Source organism: Schistocerca piceifrons, chromosome 9 (assembly GCF_021461385.2).
Source record: "Schistocerca piceifrons isolate TAMUIC-IGC-003096 chromosome 9, iqSchPice1.1, whole genome shotgun sequence".
In the NCBI taxonomy this organism is placed as follows: domain Eukaryota; kingdom Metazoa; phylum Arthropoda; class Insecta; order Orthoptera; family Acrididae; genus Schistocerca; species Schistocerca piceifrons.
Window position 1 is genome coordinate 62,584,353 of NC_060146.1, and position 22,521 is coordinate 62,606,873.

Here is a 22,521-nt window from a genome sequence, read left to right on the forward strand (position 1 = left end):
GTCCCACTGATTAGTATTTTATCCATCATAAGCAATTTTCCAAAATGATTGGAAACCAGTTGCACAGAAGATATTTTATTCCTTTGCCGATTTCAGGCACCTAGTGCCCCTCTTAAGAAGGTTATAGTTACTGCATTATTTGCGAGCATCAAAAGTATGTATGCAGCACATTGTTGTGGTCATTTGATTCATAATGCTTGCACAAAAATGGTATAAGAAAACCAAGCAACAAGTGCAGACATCATGCCATCACTGGAGCTAATCAACCTTAACGTTCTGAAGGATGACATTAGGTGGCTGAAATTGGTAAAGGCGTAAAATTTGTTTTACGCAACGCGTTGCTGATTGTTGGAAAGACTGTGTGACTGGAAAATTACTGTTTTCGAGAGAATCACTGGGTTTAAAATTTAAATTACAAATTACGCTTTTCAAGTGTCAATCTTACAGTCTCATGGTGCTGGCATTACTGAGTGTTGTGATCTTGTGTAGAGGGTTGGTCAGGGATGACAATGGTCTGAAACTACTCCTTATGGGAAGTTTGCGACAACTCCTTAATTTTGTGCAGTGGCTTAAGCTGTTAGTTTTCTTCTCTGCCCACTTCTACCCACCAGTGTCACACGTGCGAGAAACTCACATAATGTTAAATCATGCTTCACAGTTGTATGCCGTATACTAGCCCAAACTGCGGCTCGAACCTTCTGCTGATGACTCATCCAGTGACCAAATCCTTTTTCATCACCCGTGAGCACTCGAGTATTCAAAGTTACAAAGTCATATTTAGAGAGTTGTGCCAGTCCTAACCTTCACATCTCTCCTCACTCTGTCATACCTGGTGATTACAATAGCTGCGTTATAACTTCATCTAGAATACACAGGAACCAGTAACTCTCAGTATTTTTTTGTATTTGAGGGGGTGGGTAGGTGGAATGCATAATTATGTGGGTATTACAAGCCCTTTTTTGACTACTGCTCCAGTGTTTGTGATCCCTGTATGTTGGATTAAATGAATACATCAAAACATTTCAAAGTCATGCTGCTGGATTTAATGGACGTTTGGAATGGTGTGTGAGTATTACAGAAATGCTTCATGAGATTAGAGGGGGGGGGGGGGGACGGGCTCCTGGAAGACAATTTTCTTTGTACTCCTTTTGAGGAATTTTAGAAAGGCAGCATTTGTAACAGTCTGCGAACGATTCTGCTATCTCTAGGATTCATAAGGCAAATTATGCCTCATACAGAAAAATAGAAGCAATCATTTTTCCCTCACTCCATATGCAATCAGGAAAAAAAAGGGATGGCAGAGGGTACTACATACCCTCTGCCATCTGTGCAATGGCATGCATATTATGTATGTATGTATGTATGTATAGCTGCATCAAACATCTCACATGTGCATTCACCTTTTGCACTACATTGTTTTAGGATTAATTGAAGTGTGTGATACTGATCGCCAATATACGATCGTACTGTTGCCTCTGAACAAACTTACACCTCGGACTAAACTACAAATAAGTATGTCACCACATCTAAAATTTCTGATTCACATTTGTTGGTTTCGTGAACTCATACGGTCACCTTGTGGCCTAACCTCAGTTAGACAAGTCACCACATCCTACATTCCAAAAGCTAATAAGAACACAAAAATACAGTCAGTACTCTGTTCTCTTTCTGTTTGTACCCATATGACATCACATGCCATGTCATTATGATCTTGGAGGACAAAGCCGACCTCCAGTATTGGTGGGCGGTTGACCTTTCTTTTCCAGATTCTGAAAGAGTGTGAAACTTGTTTTGGGATAACTTTCATGCTTCATAGCTTTCGTTTGATCACGTTTAGTGTACATAAGTTGCAGACTAGCATTGATGTCTAGTTTACCTGTACGATTGTTGCAGTAAGCACCAGTGTACCCCTCTCGCCCAATGCCAGCAGAGAATGGGAGTCGCACCTGGAGATCGACAGACTGCTGCAGAAAGTAAACCAGCTGGAGGCAGGTCAGTCTGCTTGCTCATTAGTGACCTTGTACCATTAATATTGTGTTTGTTGGTATCATATTGTTTCTCATTTGCGTTGCAGTTAGAGCTGCCATTAGCAACATCATTCAAGATATGGGAAATAGATAAGCACAGTTATTTAAGTTTGTGTTTCGTATGTCAAATCAGTAACATTGTTTCTCCTTGTTTTGACAATATTATGAAAAGGATACATTGCAACTCACCATATAGTGGAGATGTTGAGTTGCGGACAGGCATAAGAAAAAGACTGTTAAACAAGTATGATTTTGGCCAAAGGGCCTTCTTCTGGACACACACACACACACACACACACACACACACACACAAAAACTCTGGGAAATTAAACACCTTCCAATGGCTTGGACAACTTCCTCATGTCATGTACCCTATTGGTAACTGTTGTTTCAGTCACCGTCATTTGTTAAGTGGAGACCCGACATCACTCTGCTTACTGCAACACAGCATTGACAGTGTGCCATTTTCTGACCCAAGTGCTATTTTATAGCTGTTCACATTTTAATGTGTGTTTGCCATCTGAATTGTCTGATGTGTTAGCAGATACAGCACAAGCCGTAGATCGTGTTTTACTTTTTATTCGTCTTAGAAATATAGCAAAGGTAATTTAGTTTCCAACTGTTCCATCATCCTCCTGGAATGAGAAGTGATTGTTTTTAGCTATCCCTCTACTCCAGTTGATTAGATTCGGAGTATTATTGACTTCAAGCTCATCCGGTAACAGTAGCCGGATGACCTCAGATGATGTCTCTCGCAGATGGCGATGAAACATTAGGTGGAAATTTTATACTCTGACCACAGCCTCTCAGCCCGGAAGTTTCAACTGAAGACAACATCGGCCATGAAAGCCTACATTGTATGAGATCATTTAAAGTTACGAGTGCATGCTCTCTCTCTCTCTCTCTCTCTCTCTCTCTCTCTCTCTCTCTCTCTCTCTCTCTCTCTCTCACACACACACACACACACACACACACACACACACACACACACACACAAAACCACTGTACCAGGCCTAGGTGTGTGTGCGCGCGTGTGGAGGGGGGGGGGGGGAGGAGGGGACACGCACTTACATGCTACTTCAGTAGCTCGTTTGGCCAGAAACCTACTTGTCTAGGCGTCTTTTTGTTGTGCCTGTCTGCGGCTCATCTCCAACATACGGTGAGCAGCAATCTATCCTTTTCGTATCATTGTCATTATTCCATCTGGTGTTTGATTTATTCTTGTTTTGATCTACTTGGGTAGTTTGACAATGGTATTACAACACAGTGGACAGAAGACGTGGCCAGGGTTGGTGCACCATTGTGTTTAAATCTGATAAGAATGGAGAGAGGCAGTAACGGTGTACTCTCTAGTATTCCTACAAGTGCAGCACTGCCACACACTATATGTTTATACACTGTTTGATTAAAGGCTTCCAGACACTTGTTAGTGGACATTAATACGGTGTGAGTCCACCTTTCACCTTTATGGCCGCTTGAACTCTGCTGGGAAATGTCTGAATGTCTGTGGAGGAATGGTAGCCCATTCTTCCTCAAGAGCTGAAACTTGAAGTAGTGATGTCGGACATTGCAGTCTGGACTGAAGCTGTTGGTCTGACTCGTCTCAAATGTGTTCCATTGGGTTCAGTATGGGACTATGGGAATGCCAGTCCATTTCAGGAATGTTATTGCTCACCCAACATTCGCTCACAGAAGCTGCTTTGTGACAGGCTGCATACAGTCAGTCACAGTCTCCGAACTCGTGCTCTACTGTACGCAGTACACGTTGCTGTAAAGTGTGTTCATATCCTTCCATATTTAGTGTTTTCCTGAGTCTGACGAGAAGATCGCACACTAAACCCCATATTGTAGTATCATCTACAGTACTCCATACTTCACTGTTGGCACTACACAAGTGTAGGTAACATTATCAAGGCATTTGACAAACGCAAACCCTTCCATCGGATTGCAGCAGGGTATAACATAATTAATCACTCATTTCCAATGATCCACCATCCAGTCTTGTCACATTTTTAGTAACCCCAGTCATTGCTCAGCACTGATTATAGAAACTTTGCATCTTATGAGGAGGTGCTGGGCCATTGGACCCCGTTCTTTTTAACTCCCTACGCACAGTCTTTGTGCTAATGGGCTGCTGTTAGCACTTTGGAACTCGCAAGTGGTTCCACTTCCGTCATGTGAATTTTTGCAACTACCCTCTGCAGTGTTTGACGAGCTCTGTCTGTCAGCACATGAGGCCTGCCTGGCCGTGGTACAGCTGTAGTTGCTTCTTTGCATTTCCAATTCAATATTGTGGCTTCAGAAAGGTGAAAATGTCCATGGTGGATTTGTTACTCAGGCAATAACCAAGTCAGTGAGTTCTCTTGACTGACCAATTCTGTCATTTGTAGTTATCTACTGAGAACACAGTACTCTCCTGCTCCTTTTACACTGGTGGGTCCACCTCTCATGGTGTGTGGTTGTAAGTTCCACATTGTCTGGATACTTTTGATCAGAAAGTGTGTAATACAACAGCCAAACACTGGCTGCTACTTTTGTTTGATAACATTCCACAGACACTTGAAAGGTGTCTTCGTTAACAGGACCTGTAGAACATATGTACTACCATTTGTGGAAATTGCAACACACAGAAGGAAACACAGAATGAAACACAGAATTCAGTTAATTTAATACCACAGGTTAGGTATGTGACAAGTAACAAATGATTACCTTTTCAAATCTGTACATGACCTTTGAGCCCCACTATTCAGTATGTCATGTGGCCACTGTGCGCTGCAATTAGAGTTGTGGCATTGAATTGATAAGGTTCTGAATACGTTCCTGAGGGATTTCCCTCCACATAGTTTGTATCCGAGCCCACAAATCCGTGACAGCAGTTACTGGAGGACCGTGACACACCTGGTGCTGACCGACAATATCCCGTACGTGTTCAACGGCCGACATGTATGGTGAACGTGCAGGGAAGCAGTGGTACCCGTCACTCTTCAAATAAGACCTGCACGTTCTTCACAGTATGTGGCTGGGCATTGTCCTTTTGAAATGTGGCCTGTGGAGATGCCTGAAGCAGGGGGAGTACCTCGGGCTCCACGACCTGCATTAGGTACCGGTTGCTGTTCAAAGTGCCCGCAATATGTAAGAGGCGAGATCAGTTGTTGTAACCGATGGTGCCCCAAACCTTCATGCCTGGTGTTTGTCCGCTATGCCACTCCGCAGTGCAACCCTCCTAGTTGCACTCACTACGGTACCGCTTGGCCACATACGCGGCCATCACTGTAGGACACGTTGAAGCGGGACTCGTCTGAAAAGATTGCATGTTGCCACTCGGCACCCCAGTGGCAGTGTGCACGTGCCCATTGCGGTCGGAGGAGCTTGTGGTTTCTGGACAATGGAAGCGGAAGTAATGGCATGCGTACAACCGGTCCAACCTGCAGCAGACAAGTTCACACCTGTTTCCGTGCTCCAGCGAAGAGCTTACACTGTGGATGACGCTCTAGGGTCCATAATGGCCGTGCGAACAAGATGACAGTCATCCCGTGCTGTGATCATGTTCCGTGGTCCGGTTCCCGCCCGTCTCTGCATACGACCTTCCTGTATCCACAGCTTCCACACACCCGTCACTGTCATAGCAGCATGCCCTGTGTGAACCGAAATGTCACGGTACGACAACCCCTTTTCTCAGAGACCGATCACTGTGCCCCGTTCGAACTCGCTCACATGCTGATATGACTCCCTCTGATGTCAGTGAGGCATACTGGCACTCACTGTATTGTTTCCACCTTGTGTGACAGCTCTGCGCTGACTGCACTAGTCACAACACCGACCCAGTCGGACCGACACGAGAGGGCTCTGCTCGGCCTACGTATACCATATCTCGCTGCAAAACGTATCGCGTATTGCTTGCACACCTGTCGCCACTTCCATTAAGTGTGGCATTATTCGGATAATTCCTTCTCAGTGTTGCACTTTTCACAAACGACAGTGTATATGTGTGAATGCTAAATATCATATTTTACTGCACAAATGAAGTGCATGCTGGATGGGCGTGCATGCTAAAGAAGCAGCTACTGTAATTCTTCATAACCTTACTGAGTGTAGTGTTGTGTGTTAGAAGCAGGCCACACTCTTTTGTCATACACAGAGTTGATGGAATGAAGTTAAAAGGAATTTGATCTCAGTTTACTTCAGCACGTGGGATGTAATGACTTGGCATCTCAGAATTGTTGGAGGAGTCAGTTTAAATTACTGTCCTTAAGCTTCCCAATATATGGGAGTGAAAATCTTTAGTAGACAAAAAGATAAGAAAATTCTTAACTTGAAACATGGTATACTAAAAACCGAAACTAATGATTAAATGTAATTTGCTTGGATATGAAAAAGTGATCTATTACAAATTATCACTTAATCAAACACTCAAGATCACAGATAATCATTTATTTAAAAATGACTGGTTTTGACCTTCATCCTGGCCATCTATAGATTAGCAGCAACGTATGACTAAAGCTGGTGGTGCATAAGACAGTTGCACGATGCCACGGTCTACTGCTCCGTAAATGACCGTGGCATCGCACATCTGTTCTGTGGACCACCAACTTCAGCCATATGGTGCTGCTGATCTGAAAGTGGCCAGCATAAAGGCCAAAACCGGTCATCATTTTATAAATGAATGATTATTTGTAATCTTTACTGTTTTGTTAAGCAGTAAAATGTTACTTCTGTAAGAGGTGATGGACAAAATGATTATTTCGGCAAGATGACATGATCATTAGCCTCGTCATGTAAATGGAATTTCATTCTCGGGGGGTGGGATTATTAATTTTAGAGTACTGCTTGAGCTCATTAGCCAAAATTTTAGGTGAGTGGATTGCATTACTATTCTTTTTTATTTTTTACATGTGTCCTGTACCCTTATTCAGAAGTGTCTGCAGGAGATGAATAAATCACTAGGAAGGGAAAGTGAGAAGGCGTAGACCAATGGTAGTCATCAGATGGTAACAAGCCTTTAAATATTGTTATTTTGAGCTTCTGGTTTAATGTTCTAGTCAATATCAGTCTCAAATGGAAATACAGTTCCACTCTGTTATTTAGTGAACAGAATATGAGATTATCAATATAGGACCAGATTCGTGATGATTTAGAACTCCCTAGCAGATAAAACTCAACAGGACATCAAGAGACGTAAAGAAATTCTGGGAGTTTGCCACGGGACTGTTATAGCTTAGTGAAACGATTCCAGGGCATTATTGGCTGAGAGAGCACCATGTGGGGTAGTTTCGCTACCATAGTGCACATCTGTTTCTTGCCACTTCAGTGACATGCATGTCAGTTATGATAACACAACACCCAGTTCCCATGTGGAAAAAATCCCTAACCTGGCCGAAAATCCAACCCGGAAACACAAGATGTAGAAGGAGCAGAGCTAACCACTAGACCATGAGCTGCAGACATTATATCTTGATGATCTATTGGATAATGTTGGAAGCTCCATGAGGATGTTGGAAGAATGCAGGAGGATCTGTAGAGGATTGTTCATTGCCACAGGGGCTGCCAGTTGACCCTGAATGTTACAGAACATTTGTTTAACCAATTCTTCAGTGCTGCACATCAGTCTGGGACCCTTACAGAGTTGGGTTTGTTGTAGAGAGAGAGATGATCAACAAAGAACAGCACATACTGTCACAGGTTTGCTTAGCAAGCACAAAGAGTTTTACAAAGGTGCTTGACAAACTCCAGTGGCAGATGTTACAAGAGAAGTGTTGAGAAGTGGAGAGATTTACTGTTGAGTAGTGAGGTCAGTTATTCTGAGAAGAATCAAGAATTGTATTACTTTCTCCCATCTGTGTCCTGTGCACTGAGTGCAATGAAGAAATTGCAGAAATTGGAGCTTGAACAGAGGTTTATTGAAAGGCACTATTATGAAGCACCACTTGTCAGTGGAACAGGGAAGGGCGGACGTAATAGTGGGACCAAAAGTCCCATTTTCCACTCAGAGTGAGGTGGCTTATGGATTAGATTAGATTAGATTAATTCTAGTTCCATGGGTCATGAATACGATATTTCGTAATGATGTGGAACGAGTCAAATTTTCCAATACATGACATAATTAAGTTAATTTAACAACATAATTAAGTTAATATAACAATTTTTTTTATCTAAAAATTCCTCTATGGACTAGAAGGAGTTGTCATTCAGAAATTCTTTTAATTTTGTCTTAAATACTTGTTGGTTATCTGTCAGACTTTTGATACTATTTGGTAAGTGACCAAAGACTTTAGTGGCAGTATAATTCACCCCTTTCTGTGCCAAAGTTAGATTTAATCTTGAATAGTGAAGATCATCCTTTCTCCTAGTATTGTAGTTATGCGCACTGCTGTTACTTTTGAATTGGGTTTGGTTGTTAATAACAAATTTCATAAGAGAGTATATATACTGAGAAGCTACTGTGAATATCCCTAGATCCTTAAATAAATGTCTGCAGGATGATCTTGGGTGGACTCCAGCTATTATTCTGATTACACGCTTTTGTGCAATGAATACTCTATTCCTCAGTGATGAATTACCCCAAAATATGATGCCATATGCAGGCAATGAGTGAAAATAGGTGTAGTAAGCTAATTTACTAAGATGTTTATCACCAAAATTTGCAATGACCCTTATTGCATAAGTAGCTGAGCTCAAATGTTTCAGCAGATCATCAATGTGTTTCTTCCAATTTAATCTCTCATCAATGGACACACCTAAAAATTTTGAATATTCTACCTTAGCTATATGCTTCTGATTAAGGTCTATATTTATTAATGGCGTCATACCATTTACTGTACGGAACTTTATGTACTGTGTCTTATCAAAATTCAATGAGAGTCCGTTTACAAGGAACCACTTAGTAATTTTCTGAAAGACATTATTGACAATTTCATCAGTTAATTCTTGTTTGTCAGGTGTGATTACTATACTTGTATCATCAGCAAAGAGAACTAACTTTGCCTCTTCATGAATATAGAATGGCAAGTCATTAATATATGTTAAGAACAACAAAGGACCCAAGACCAACCCTTTTGGAACCCCATTCTTGATATGTAGACATTGAGCAAAGTGCATGTCCCTGCCTAACCCTTTGTTGATGAAATGTAGACATCAAGCAAAGTGCATGTCCCTGCCTAACCCTTTGTTGATTTTAATTGAAGCAGCTACACTCATGTGCAGAAAAAAACAGAACACCTTGAACAGGATATTCACTCATGCTGCACCCACCTGGTTCCAGATCATCTGGTTGGCATTGGATCACAACATTGCATCCATTGTTTCACCATATCCCACACGTTTTTGATTGGCGACGAGTCTCATGATCTTGCAGACGTGGGCAGAAGGCTGACATCCTGTGACACCAATGAGGCACGTGTTTCTGGAGCAACGTGTGGTTGCGTGTTGACCTGCTGAAAAAAAGCATCTGGAGTGTTGTGCAGAAAGGGTACGGCTAAGAATTTCAGGATGTCATTTATGTAGCTCATACTGGTCACAGTGTCCTGGACATGCACAAACTGTGATTTGTGGTTGTACAGAATAGCACCCCACCCCAAAAGGCCTTAAGTTGGTGCAGTATGTCTTGTGCTAAAGCAGTCACTGTGAAGCTGCTCTCTCTGTCTGTGGCAAACCAAAATGTGGCCATCATTTTCAAGTAAACAGAACCTGGATTCATCCGAAAGAGCTATCTGATATCATTCCTGTCCCCAGTGATGTCGTTCCATTCACCATTGCAGTCTAGCATGTTTCTGCACTTTCGTCAAAGGTAGGCAGAGAAGTGGGTGATGCACACATAATTCATGCCACAATAATCGGTGACATAATGTCACCTCTGACAGTGTACGATGTGTTACACTATTCCACTGTTACACTAGAGCTGAGGAGAATGCAGATCTATCCTGCAATGCCATTCAGATGAGGTGTCGAGCTTCATTGAGGGTGGTCGGGGTGGTGAGACATGATCCATCTCGTCTTGTTCTACGGTCTTCCGTGAACGGTTTGGCACACACCTGTTGCACTGCCAAACAGTTTGTCCCATACAAACAGCAATTTCCCAGATGGATGCATCACAGTCTCTCGTGCCAGTAGTGTGCCCTCTTTCAAACTCACTGATTTGACAGTACAGTTCACGCATACATCTGCGAGGCATCCTGCACATCTGCTCAATTCACACTGGTCCATTACCTTCAGTTTTCAGTGACAGGAGCTGCAGGCACATTTTACCAGTAGGTGGTGTTGCACCGCGATATCGATGTTGACTTGCAGACCAACACGGTTCAAATGCTGATCATTTCTGCAGAACATACTAATGTACGTGCCCTGTGAATATGAACATCCTATCTGTAATCATTCAAGCTGTTTTTTATTATCATAGTCATGGGATTTGCAAAGTTTACACTTACGATTATGAACTATTTGATTGGTATTATCAGTAATCAAATATCATGGGATTTTCTGCACGTATTAGACCAGTTTGAGATCCACTCACAGATTAATGAGACATTTGGGTTGAAGTGCACTTTCAGTATCTGCAGCTCTAGCTTTGTGATGTTGGCAGTTTGTCAGTGTTGGTTGTAGTCGGTGGGAGATAGTGTACGGTAGCCAATGAGAGTAACCGAATCTAATGATTTCATTTGACAGAAGTTAGGAATTTATTACTTTTGTTTTCAATATGGATTGCCAGAATAATTTTTACTGATGTGGTTATTATGAGTTCTGTGGCTGGTTGTTGATTTTGGTATTTATTTGTTGAATGGAAAAAACTGATTTGCCAGAAGGCTAACCTGTAGCAAAGCCCAAGGCTTAGGTCAGTTTGGAGTGCAAAGTTCTGCTTGTGGACTAGCAAAGGCAACAAATCTCAAGATGAAAATATGACAGCCATAATGATTGACGTATAGCTTAGCAAGAGTTACACATTTGTCATTGCAACAATCTAGTTGTATGTCTTTATTTCCAGGTTCGCCCAAAACAGTAGTAACGTGTTTAATTTCTCCCCTAATAGAGCAAAGTACCAGCTTACTTCATTTTCAAACTATAGAAAATTATGAACTAACATTCCAATTCAGTACTGACAGCTGATTCAGGATTCATTGTATTCAGTTCGCGTTGTTCGTCACACTACTTGTTACTGACATCAGCATACGATACATCAGCTGCTGACACTGTAAATGCTTTTCTACTGACCAGTATAATACGAATAAGTTTTTTCGCATGTATTCCTCATTGTAACTGGATTTAGGTGATATGTTGAACATGTGACTGTGCTCCAGGTAGAACAGCCACTTAGTTAAAGCTTAAAGGTGAAAGATTATTGTTTCTGTTCCAAACAGCCATGAAGATACCACCAGAGAAGGAGCGCACAGGATGCACAGAGCGACTGTTGTCATGGGCGGTGGCGAATGGTGCAGAGGTGCGTGGTGTTAAGGTCACCCACTTCCCAAACTATGGTTTGGGTCTACAAGCAGAGAGAGACATCAGTGAAGGCGAGCTAGTGGTTGCAATCCCGAGGCACATCATGCTGACAACAGACACTGCTCGAAAGTCACCAATACTCGGTAAGTCAGTTCTGGTGACTCTCATGAAAAGGAGTTGTGGTTCAGCTTAGGCTGTCTGCATGTCACTTGAATAAGAAGCTTTATTCCAAACTATAGGCTAGTTTCAATCTAGCAGCAGCTTCTACCGTACAATTATTTTATCATACATCTGCTATTGATAAATGACACGAGGGAAAAAAAAAACCAGAGAATGTTAGGGCATGTTCGAAATACTGTCGATCCCACTGAATATGAATCACATTACAGAACATAATCTCAGGTAATTGTGCTCAAACCTATTGCCAAACAAAATATGCAGCACAAAGGAGTACATGGATGAAAAATAAATTATCCCAGCTAAACATAATGTTAATATTCTGCAACACTGCTTCTAGCTTTGATGACAGCCTCAATTTGCCAAGGCAGAGATATGCAAAATCGAGCTAAAGCCAATTATTGATTATTAGATTGCATAGAGCTACCAAATTGTGGGCATGTGGATTGCTATGTTTCATCCGCTTTTCCGAATATTCCCAGATATTTTCTGTAAGATTAGGATTTGGTGATTCAGCGCGTCATTCAAAATGCCTTAGTGTAAAACCAGGAATATATGTGTGCAAGCTTGTGAACTGTCATCTTGAAAGGTGGGTTATGCTCGATGGAGCACTGCATACATGTGGGGAAACCGTGAGACTAGCGTTCGCTGCCCACAGCAAAAAATGCCTTTCTTTTAATTATGTCCACCCCAAATCCTATTTCACAATAATATAAAACATGCTGCTCTTCTTTAAACTTTCTCCACGTACTCCATTAATCCTATTTGATAAGGACCCCGCACCGCACAGCAGTACTCCAAAAGAGGATGGACAAACTTAGTATTGGCAGTCTCTTTAACAGATCTGTTGCATCGTTGTTCTGCCAATGAAATGCAGTTTTTGGTTTGTCTTCCCCACAACAATTTCTATGTTGTTCATAATTGTAATTCCTAGGTATTTAGTTGAGTTTATGGCCTTTAGATTTGACTGATTTATTGTGTAACCAAAGTTTAGTGGATTCCTTTTAGCATTCATATGGATGACCTCACACTTTTTGTTATTTACGGTCAACTGCCAATTTTTGCACCATACAGATAGCTTTTTTAAACTGTTTTGAAATTTGTATTGATCTTCTGACAACTTTACTAGACAATAAACAAAAGCATCATCTGCACTCAACCTGAGGTGGTTGCTCAGATTGTCTCCTAAATTGTTTATGTAGATAAGAAACAGCAGAGGGCCTGTAACACTACCTTGGGAATGCCAGAAATCACCTCTGTTCTATTCAATGACTTTCTGTCAATTACTACAAACTATGATCTCTGATAGGAAATAATGAATCCAGTCACATAACTGACAAGATATTCCATGAGCATAGAATTTGACTGTAAGCCACTTGTCAGATACAGTTTCAAAAGCCTTCTTGTAATCTATATACATGGAATCAATTTGAAATCCTTTGTCAGTAGTACTCAACACTTCGTGTGAGTAAAAAGCTAGTTATGTTTTACAAGAATGATGTTTTCTAAATCTGTGTTGACTGTGTGCCAATAGACTGTTCTGTTCGAGATAATTCATAATATTTGAACACAATATATGTTCCAAAATCACGCGTCATATCGATGTTAATAATATGGGCCTGTAATTCATCGGATTACTCCTATTACCTTTCTTGCATCTTGGTGTGGCCTCTGCAACATTCCATTCTTTGATTACATGTCTTTTGTCGAGCGAGCGATTGCATGCGATTGTAAAGGATGGACCTATTGCATCAGCATACTCTGAAAGAAACCTAATTGGTATACAGTCTATACTCGAAGACTTGCTTTTATCAAGTGGTTTAAGGTGCTTCACTACTCTGAGAATACTTATGTTGGTAGCTGTTCTTTGGTGAAGGAATTTTGGAAGGCTGTGTTTAGTAACTCTGCTTTGACAGCACTGTCATTGATAGTATTTCCATTACTATCGTGCAGAGAAGGCATTGATTGTGTCACGCCATTAGCATAGTTTACAAATGACCAGAATCTCTTTGGATTTTCTGCCCTGTTTCAAGACAGTTTGCTGTGGAAACTATTATAAGCAGCTTGCATTGAAGTCCACGCTAAATTACAAGGTTCCATAAAAGATTGCCAGTCTTGGAGATTTTGCATTTGTTTAAATTTAGCATGCCTTTTTTTCATTGTTTCCCGAACAGTGTTCTGACCCGTTTGTGTACCAAGGGGGATCAGCTCCCTCGTTTAATTTATTTGGTGTAAATATCTAAACTGCTGTCAATACTATTTCTTCAAATTCAAGCCATGGCTGGGCTACATTTACCGATACATTGTTGATTTGGAAGGAGTGTAGATTACCTTTCACGAAGGTGTCAAGTGAAGTTTTACCTACTTTTCGAATATGTATATTTTTCATTTATTTGTGGCGGATTTGGGAGTTATAGTGTTGAGTTTGACAGCCCTGTGTTCACTAATCCTTGCATCCATTTTGATGCTAATTACTAACTCAGGATTATTTGTCGCTAAGAAGTCAAGTGTGTTTTCACAACCGTTTGACTATTCAAGTGGACTCGTGAACTAACTGCTTGAAATCATTTTCAGAGAATGCATTTAGTACAATTTCGGGGGGATTTTTTTAAGTGTACCATCGGACTTATACCTGTATTTTTGCCAGCACATCGAGGGTAAATTGAAGTCACCACCAACAAAAATTGTATGAGTCGGGTATGTGTTTGAAATTAGACTCAAATTTACTGTCAACCTTTTGGCAATTGTATCACCTGATTTGGGAGGTTGGTAAAAGGATCCAATGAATATTATCTAAAGTCTCTTAAACTGTTAGTGGAATGCTGCTGAATGTTTTATTATTCAAAAATGTTTTTGGATTCACAGTGGGTAGTTCCAGAAGAGATCCTGAGTTTGGATACTTAAGAAGGTTCATAATATTGCAGCACACTGGCAGCTTTATAGAGAAAGTGTCAAGAGGCCATTGCAACATACAATTGGAACCTTTTTTCCACTTTTCTACACCAACTGCAATTATTGCATCACCATCTTACCTAAAACTTAAAAACAAATAGTTCACCTGTGTTACTGTTCATAACCTAGGGAGGCTTGCAACAAACTGCAGGTGTATAACAGCCAAAGAAATGTCAAAGAAATTGGGTCAAGAGTTCCAAATCATGTCATAAAAAGGAAATTTTTATTTTGAACATGATGGGAGTGAATGTAATGTGGAACCACAATGAATTATTTGCAAAAACTACAGGGGAACTGGTGATAACTCAATTTTTTGCTGAAGACGATTATGATTTGAAGGTCTTGTTTCACCCTGAATTAAAGACAATTTCAGAAGATACATCATATCGATATGCTCTTTACACGTATAGAACGCACTTTCTTTAGTGTATCACAGTGGCAGATTTTCACAAATCAAATGAACTTGCTGATGAGATGTTTGAAAAAGAGTTCTTTTGAAAATTAATTTAGAAGCAACAGAAAGTATTTTTGTTTAATAAATGACAAAGAATTGAAGCAATAAATGTCATTAGATTTGAAATTTATCTGTTATTTGTAATGTTTTTTATTAGCAGATGAACAAATATTTTTATTTGTGTAAATGAGTAATATTTGGAATAAATACTTCTATTTGTTACTCACAAATAATGAATAATAATTTTTAACCTGTATTTATTATTTGGATAAATGTGGCCCAAGTCATGTGGTACATGAACTGCATTGTGCAAATGCACACCGAAAATTTGCAGTCTGTGTGCAAGTGAGTGCAAACATGTTATATCTGCATTATGTTCAGAAGTGCACGACATCGGTGTGGCCATAGCCAAGTCCTCACTCACTAATGTGGTTAAGCAAGGAAGCATCGGTCATATTTGGCAACTTCCGCCAACATTCGCATAATGTATTCATGCTCTGTGATGTACTGCAGATGAGTGCAGACCATGCACATAGGACACACACTTGCAGGGCTCTATTGCACAGTATAGTCATTGTGAAGATGTAGGAGAAAATACAATAGTTAGTCACAAAGAAGGTTTAAATAAACATCCTGGCTCATGTCCACAATAACTTGAGTGGACACACTAAACGGCACGAAAAACACCCTTGTAACGTCACAGAATCACGTCCACCCTGAACTACAGCCTCCACACACTACAGGTTAAACAACTCATTGGGGCATTAGTGCACCCTTTGGCTTGCCTGATATGAAACCAGGGAAAATTGCGACTCACTGGGCCACACAGCATGTTTCTGGTCAGCTATTGTCCAATTTCAGTGTTGTGGAGGTATGAATTAAAAAATGCCTTCAGTCACAACTTTTCGTGTTTTATTAAGTACATGAAGCATTTTGGACCCTGTGGGTCCATCATCATCAGCTGCAAAATATGGATAAAAGTAAATTTCAGTGTTATTTGGTACATTGAAGTTGTGCAGCTTCATATGGCTCTGTGAGCAATTGTCTTTTTGGAGATAGCCAGTTCCATGCAAGTAGTTTCCTTCACATTGTTTGCTTGGAATTGGCTGTTATGGATGTAAGTTTATTGGCAGCAGCAATTCTTGTCAGGTTCAAAACAGATTGTCATTGACAAGACAGGACACTCATCTCAAATCTGTGCTGGCTATGATCTTTCTACAACCACCATTCTAAAGCTGTATTACTTGGCTGTGAATTGGTCACCGTTTCTTGTAGACCTGTTAGGCAGTCTGTGTCATTGAATGGTATTTTGTACACACGATCAGTGATGTAACCCGCAGAAAGAAGTCTTAATGTAATGACATTGGGAGAGCATAGGGTCCCTGTGATGGAACCATCAAGACCCAGCCACCTCTCAGGAAGTGTGTCACTAAGCACATCCCACATAATTGAAATCCAAACTGGGGTCTGCACTGAAATGCAGTGCCCACTCTGTCGACACTTGTTTGAGACATGGGGATATGTACACTTCGAGTAAGGTCTTTTACGCTGGCTGTTTCTGCAAAGTTTTTGAACTACCTAATTCTGCTCTTTTTTGCTGGTTGTGCTCATCCGTACTGGTATCGATAATTCCGCAGCACCCTTATCACAGATTTTGATCTGCATATGAGATGACTCCTGGTCTGTCACCATTTTGATGAATTCCAAATTAAATTTGCGGCAGAGGACTAAGGAAAAAAAGCTTTGAGAGCTGCCAAACATTTTACAATAAACCCCGATTTGCTATCTCTGATAGTTTCCAAGTTATGATGTTTTGTAATGATAATGGGACCATATTGATGCCCTGTATAGTGAGAAGTTTTCCTCCCATTTAATTGTCTGGTTTATTTATTTCAAAACGGGGCTACTGATGGCTCCTTGGAGAAGATCAGTTAGAGTACTTAATGAAGTGAGGAAAGTAATCAGCATTGTCACAGAATGCCTCTTTTTGAGAATGGATACGTAATTTATAGCAAAATGTCCTGTTATTGAAAATGTACATGACATAAAGGCACTTTGGGCATTTGCCTATTCCATATGTTCTTTTTGCTTTTGTAATGATGCCGGGTATGAGTCACACAGCACACATACATTTCTAGCTGGTCTCATCACTATGCTGGACATGGGTTTCTATATACTTGTTTCCTGCGCTCCTCACACGTTTCTCTGTAAGCAGTTGTGAGTTTACCAGATAGTTTGTTGTTTCTCATGTAGAAAAGAATTATACCTCAAAAAGATTGTGAATATTAACATTCTGTAAGAAAAATTGCTTAATTAGGAATGAATTTTAACCCTTTGACTGTTATGTTAAACCTTTATCTGTTGTGACACACTAGATACATTTGATTGACATGCTTTATCTTTTGCTATAAACCCAACAGATGATATTTCAGTGTGTGCCACTGGATTTCTCTCTGATATGGATTTTTGCGCCACATTGTGAGACTGTGTTGTTGATACAGAAGACCGTAAATAATGTAAACAGCGCAGACAAATACTTCTGACTCTGACTGCTTATCCAAAGCCCAGAAAAAAGGGCTGCAAAGTGCTGAGACTGTTAAAAGGATTCAGCATTCAACACACGACGAGTAGTGTGATGTTGCAGCATCAGACTCGGGGCTGCCGTGTCTTGCACATAGCAGCCAGAAGATTAACAAGCGTACGTCACAACTTACCACTCTAGAGATGCTCTCCAAAACTGAAACTGTTAGACAAAAAAACTTGGCCCATGACATTGACCATACAGTATTCGAAGTTGTCATTTTATTTAATGAGTATATTTGGTAATGAAAATGTAATGATCCTGTGATGTTGATGGCTTCTATATTTTCAGTATTTTTTCCAGTTTGCAAATGTGTTAACGGAGGTGACTTTATAATTGCTGTAGATGATTGACACATCCACATTCCAGTATATTCAGTAGTCACATTTTTGTTGGTAAATGCACCATTGTTCTTTCTTACAGGTCCCTTGATACGTGAAGACACAATGCTACAGCATATGCCCAACGTGGCCCTGTCACTGCTGCTACTGGTGGAGAGATTTTCCACCGACTCGTTCTGGCGCCCGTACATAGAAGCCCTGCCCAAGACGTACACCACTGTGTTGTACTTCACCACACAGGAGCTGCAAGAGCTGAAGGGGTCACCTGTTCTAGGTGAGGCCTGTGCTGCTGATGGACTCATATTTTGTACCCACTGTAATGTCACTGCCAAGATTCTCGTGTGAATAACTAATAAAGTCGTATGTTAGGTAGCTTATATTCAATTCAACATCTTTAAATGGAAATTCCAAACTTACCTCTGCATCTGAAACATTATGCCTCTGAATTTCTTATTCTGTTCTCAATATCGCTTGAGGCACTATGTGTCGTACATTTTACTCAGTCAACTTTCCTGATTCGTGGACGCAAGTGGAAACCCTCAGCCAGCAGAGGGCTATGAACTGTACGAGGGAAAATCAGAAACTCTTTGTCTCTGTTTTTTACTAGCCAAAGTAAGATACACACAGGTAATGACAAATGTACATCCTATTCTACATACCTTACACTATTTTTCCACATAGACCCCACACAGATTCACACATTTGTCCCTCGCAGCCCTAAATTTGAGACGCCCCTGCAATAGAATTTGTTCGGCTGACTATGGAACCACTGTCGGACTGCTGTCTTCGCTTCATCATTACTCGTGAATTGCTGCTTTACCGTAAGTTTCTTCAGCAGTCCAAAACTGAGGAAATCACTACGGATGAGGTCCAGTATCTCCCATGAAATACCTGAAGCTTTCTTTGTCACAGGTGAACCCGGATGTTTCCACATCATGCTCTGCGGCTTGGATTCTGATGTGAAATGCAGTATCCACGTTTCATCTCCATTAACAATATGTTCCCGGAAACATTCACATTTCTTGGAGTACCATTCCAGATGATTCAGAAAGGACATCATTTGCTTGCATTTCATCATGTCATCCAACAGCTGAGGCACCCACCCATATGAAACCTTTCAGTACCCTTAGCACCTACGAACAATGTCATAAGCACTCCCATACAATATGGCAAGCTCCCAGGAAGTGGCCATGATGTGCACATGCCGATCTACTTTCACCATGCAAGACCTCATGGCCTTTGTTGAACTAACAGCACCATTACCACTCACACTTCCCAAAGTGAGACTGATTTTCCCATATGTGGGCTGCATTTCCCTGTATAGTTCTCAATGAGCCTTCATCCCCCACCTTGTTGCCCTAATGCTGTGGATGTGTGAAACACTACCGCCATATTTAACAACTGACAACAGCGCCGTGCATGAACCAAGAAGAATCCAACACTGGGAATGGGTATGTTGACTTTGCATTTACAGCAGTAATTTGGCTGAAAAAAAAAAAAATAGGGCCCAATACTTCCCGATTGGCCCTTGTGGCATGTAACATGTTGGTGCATAACTGTGTTGGTGCATGAGAAACAGCTTGCTGTAAGAGTTTCTAACAACAGAAAATGTGGTGCCAATTGAAATCCAAGAGAGTGAAAACTGTGTATGGTGGTGGTAGTATCGACATCTGTAATGTGTGATGGTGTGTTGGTCATGCTCTTAATGAAGGAAACTGTGGTGCTGAACTTGTTTGTGATAGGGCTTGTTGCGTTTCCAAAATTAAAGAATGTGTTTGAGGGCTTCACTTTCATAGTGGTGAAGCAGTGCAAGCTGAAGTGAGGCCATGGCTTCATTAACGAAGTCAAACATTCTACAGTGACAGTATCAACAAAATGATCTCTAGTTTGGAAAAATGTTCGTCACCAGGGTGACTATGTTGAGAAAGGCATGATGAAATTGTAGAATGTTAATAAAGTCTGTTTTGTTGAAAAATGTTAGTTTCCACATATAGCATTCAGAGACATTACTTTTCATCATGCTGTTGTAAACTGGCAGATTGTATATGTTTGATACAGTTAACATTACTCTCTGCTGTACCTGCTGTATCGATAGAGGTTGAAGCAGTGAGTGTAGGCTTTTTGAGGGGAAACTGAATTCACACGTGCCTCATATTGGCCAGCAAGTGGTGCATGACATGGGTTTTTAGTTGTCACTTGTAACACAGGCTGTCAGACAGTATGGCCTTAAGGCAGAGCACTAGTTGGTGTTAAATTTCTATCAGCGTTCAGGATTCTTTCAGATTAAAAATTCCACTTGGTTAACTTAAGAATTGCTCTCATTGGATTTCGTGCTTTACTATGGTTATTACAGCAGTCAGGTAGTTTGTTAATGCAGATGACTTCAGTAATTGTTTTTATTTATTTTATCCATTTATTGAGTTTTATATCCTGGCAAGATTAGGGCCATCATGCCCTCTTACATATAACAATGGATGACATTCATTACAATAAGTTACACATGTAGGAAATACAAAATTCAGAAATTACTATGTTTCAGAAAAAAATGCAGATCACATTTATTCATGAGAAGTATAATAATAAAATAAATGAGAGGAATGTAGGTATACTCAGAGGTCACTAGCAGCAATTGACTTCAGAGAAGGGATGCAATAGAGTGAGGTAGAGAAATGTGATGAAACACAGTTAATGAATGTACGATAGTAGAAACCTGAGACAGTTGCCTTTGCTGACAATGTAGTGTTGTGGGGTGAAACAGAAGAGTATGTTCACACCAGATTTGAGGTGTGGTAATCCCATATCTATGAGTACAACCTCCACATAAGTGAGACCAAGACATTGACATTGATTTTGTGTGTGTGTGTGTGTGTGTGTGTGTGTGTGTGTGTGTGTGTGTGTGTGTGTGTTGGGAGAGAGTGGCCTGTGCATACTCTAGCTTGAGAAAGGTTGATTCCAAAAGCCAGCAAGCCACCTTCCTCTTTTGTGTCTGCATTTCGACAACTCAAAGCGTCTGTGTGTGGTCTTCTTTACTTGTAAACTATTTACTCTGTACCAGAACTTTACTGCTGTACCTGTAGGGATAATTTGACTAGACAGAAGGTTACCGGCAGTGTGCAAAAGGTTCCAGAATTCTACCAGCAAGTGAGAACCCTTTTATGGGACAGTGTGATTCCAGAAAAAGCAAAATAGGTGGTGTTCAATAGCTACTTCATAGCAATTATTGACATGTGGTGTTGTAGCATGTACCCTCACAGAGAGGCATCAAGACTCAAGGCATCAGAAATGAAATTACTGATATCCACTATCCAGGAGACCAGGATGAACAAGTTAAGGAATGGGGAGGTGATGATGAAAGCCAGTAACAAAGCATTCTTTTTACACCATATCTGCCGATCCAGACTTCAGTCATGTAATGAGATTGGATCCTACAAGAATAGCCCAAAAAACAAAACAAACAAAAAAAAAAGGCGGAAGGGTCGTATAGCAAGACCCAGAACCCTTTGGAGGCCATGATCAAGGATAACCTCACAGCTGGAGGAAGACTACAGATGATGATCTCCGTGCAGGTTTTATGAGAACTGTGTTCTCCCCATCACTTTATTCCCCCTCCTCAACCCTTCCCTCTCCTTCCAGTGTCTGATCAGACACAAAATTGAAACCACAGTGAAAATCAGAAGCAGTGTTCCGCAGTATCTCTAGTTCACCTGTCGATCATGTCATATTGCACTTATCAATTCTGACAGGATTATGAAAAGGATAGATTGCTTCTCACCATACAGCAGGGATGATGACTCTCAAACAGGCGCAATAAAAAGACTGCTAAACATGTAAGTTTGTGGCCAGAAGGCCTTCTACTGAAACAGAACACACACACACACACACACACACACACACACACACACACACACACACTATTCGTGCAAACGCAGCTGAAACACACACATGACCACTGTATCTGGCTGCCAAGGCCAGACTGCAAGCAATGGCACATGATGGAGGAAGCAGTCTGGGTGGTGTGGGTAAGGATGAGGCTAGGATGAGGAGGAGGAGAAAGATCAGGGTACTGGTAGGCGACAGTAAAGTGTTGTTTATGGAAGCATACAGGGACGAGGTGGAGAGAAGGTGTAGGGTAGCTAGGTGCTACCAGGAGAAGAAAGTGGGGGTCGTAGAGCAAGAAAGGAGAGAAGTAAAAAGACTGTGGGTATGCTTGTGGAATGCTGTATACTGCTGGAGTGAGGAGTGAGAACAGTGAAGGGTGTAGGTGAATGAAGGACAATGACTAACGAAGGTCAGGGCTACGAATGTTGCAGGAACGTAGGCTGTATTGCAGAGAGTTCCCACCTGTGCACTTCAGAAAAGCTGGTGTTGGTAGGAAACATCCATATGGCAAAGGCTGTAAAGCAGCCATTAAAATGCAGAAAGTTGTGTTAGGCAGTGTGATCGATAACTGAGTGGTCAGCTGTTTCTTGGCCACAGTTTGTCGGGGGCCATTCATGCCGACAGACAGCTTGTTGGTTGTCATGCCCACATAGAATGAAGCACAGTGGCCAATGCTTAGCT

The 22,521-nt window shown here is 41.1% G+C and overlaps 1 protein-coding gene across 1 annotated transcript in view; it reads left to right on the forward strand.

Annotated features, from left to right (window-relative positions):
- LOC124716990 (actin-histidine N-methyltransferase) overlaps window positions 1-22,521 on the forward strand; it is a 413,484-nt gene that overhangs the window by 14,297 nt on the left and 376,666 nt on the right. Inside the window, exons 3-5 of the mRNA XM_047243613.1 lie at window positions 1,894-1,992; window positions 11,375-11,599; window positions 18,044-18,235. Of these exons, the coding sequence (XP_047099569.1) occupies window positions 1,894-1,992; window positions 11,375-11,599; window positions 18,044-18,235 (516 nt within the window). The remainder of the gene's footprint in view (window positions 1-1,893; window positions 1,993-11,374; window positions 11,600-18,043; window positions 18,236-22,521) is intronic.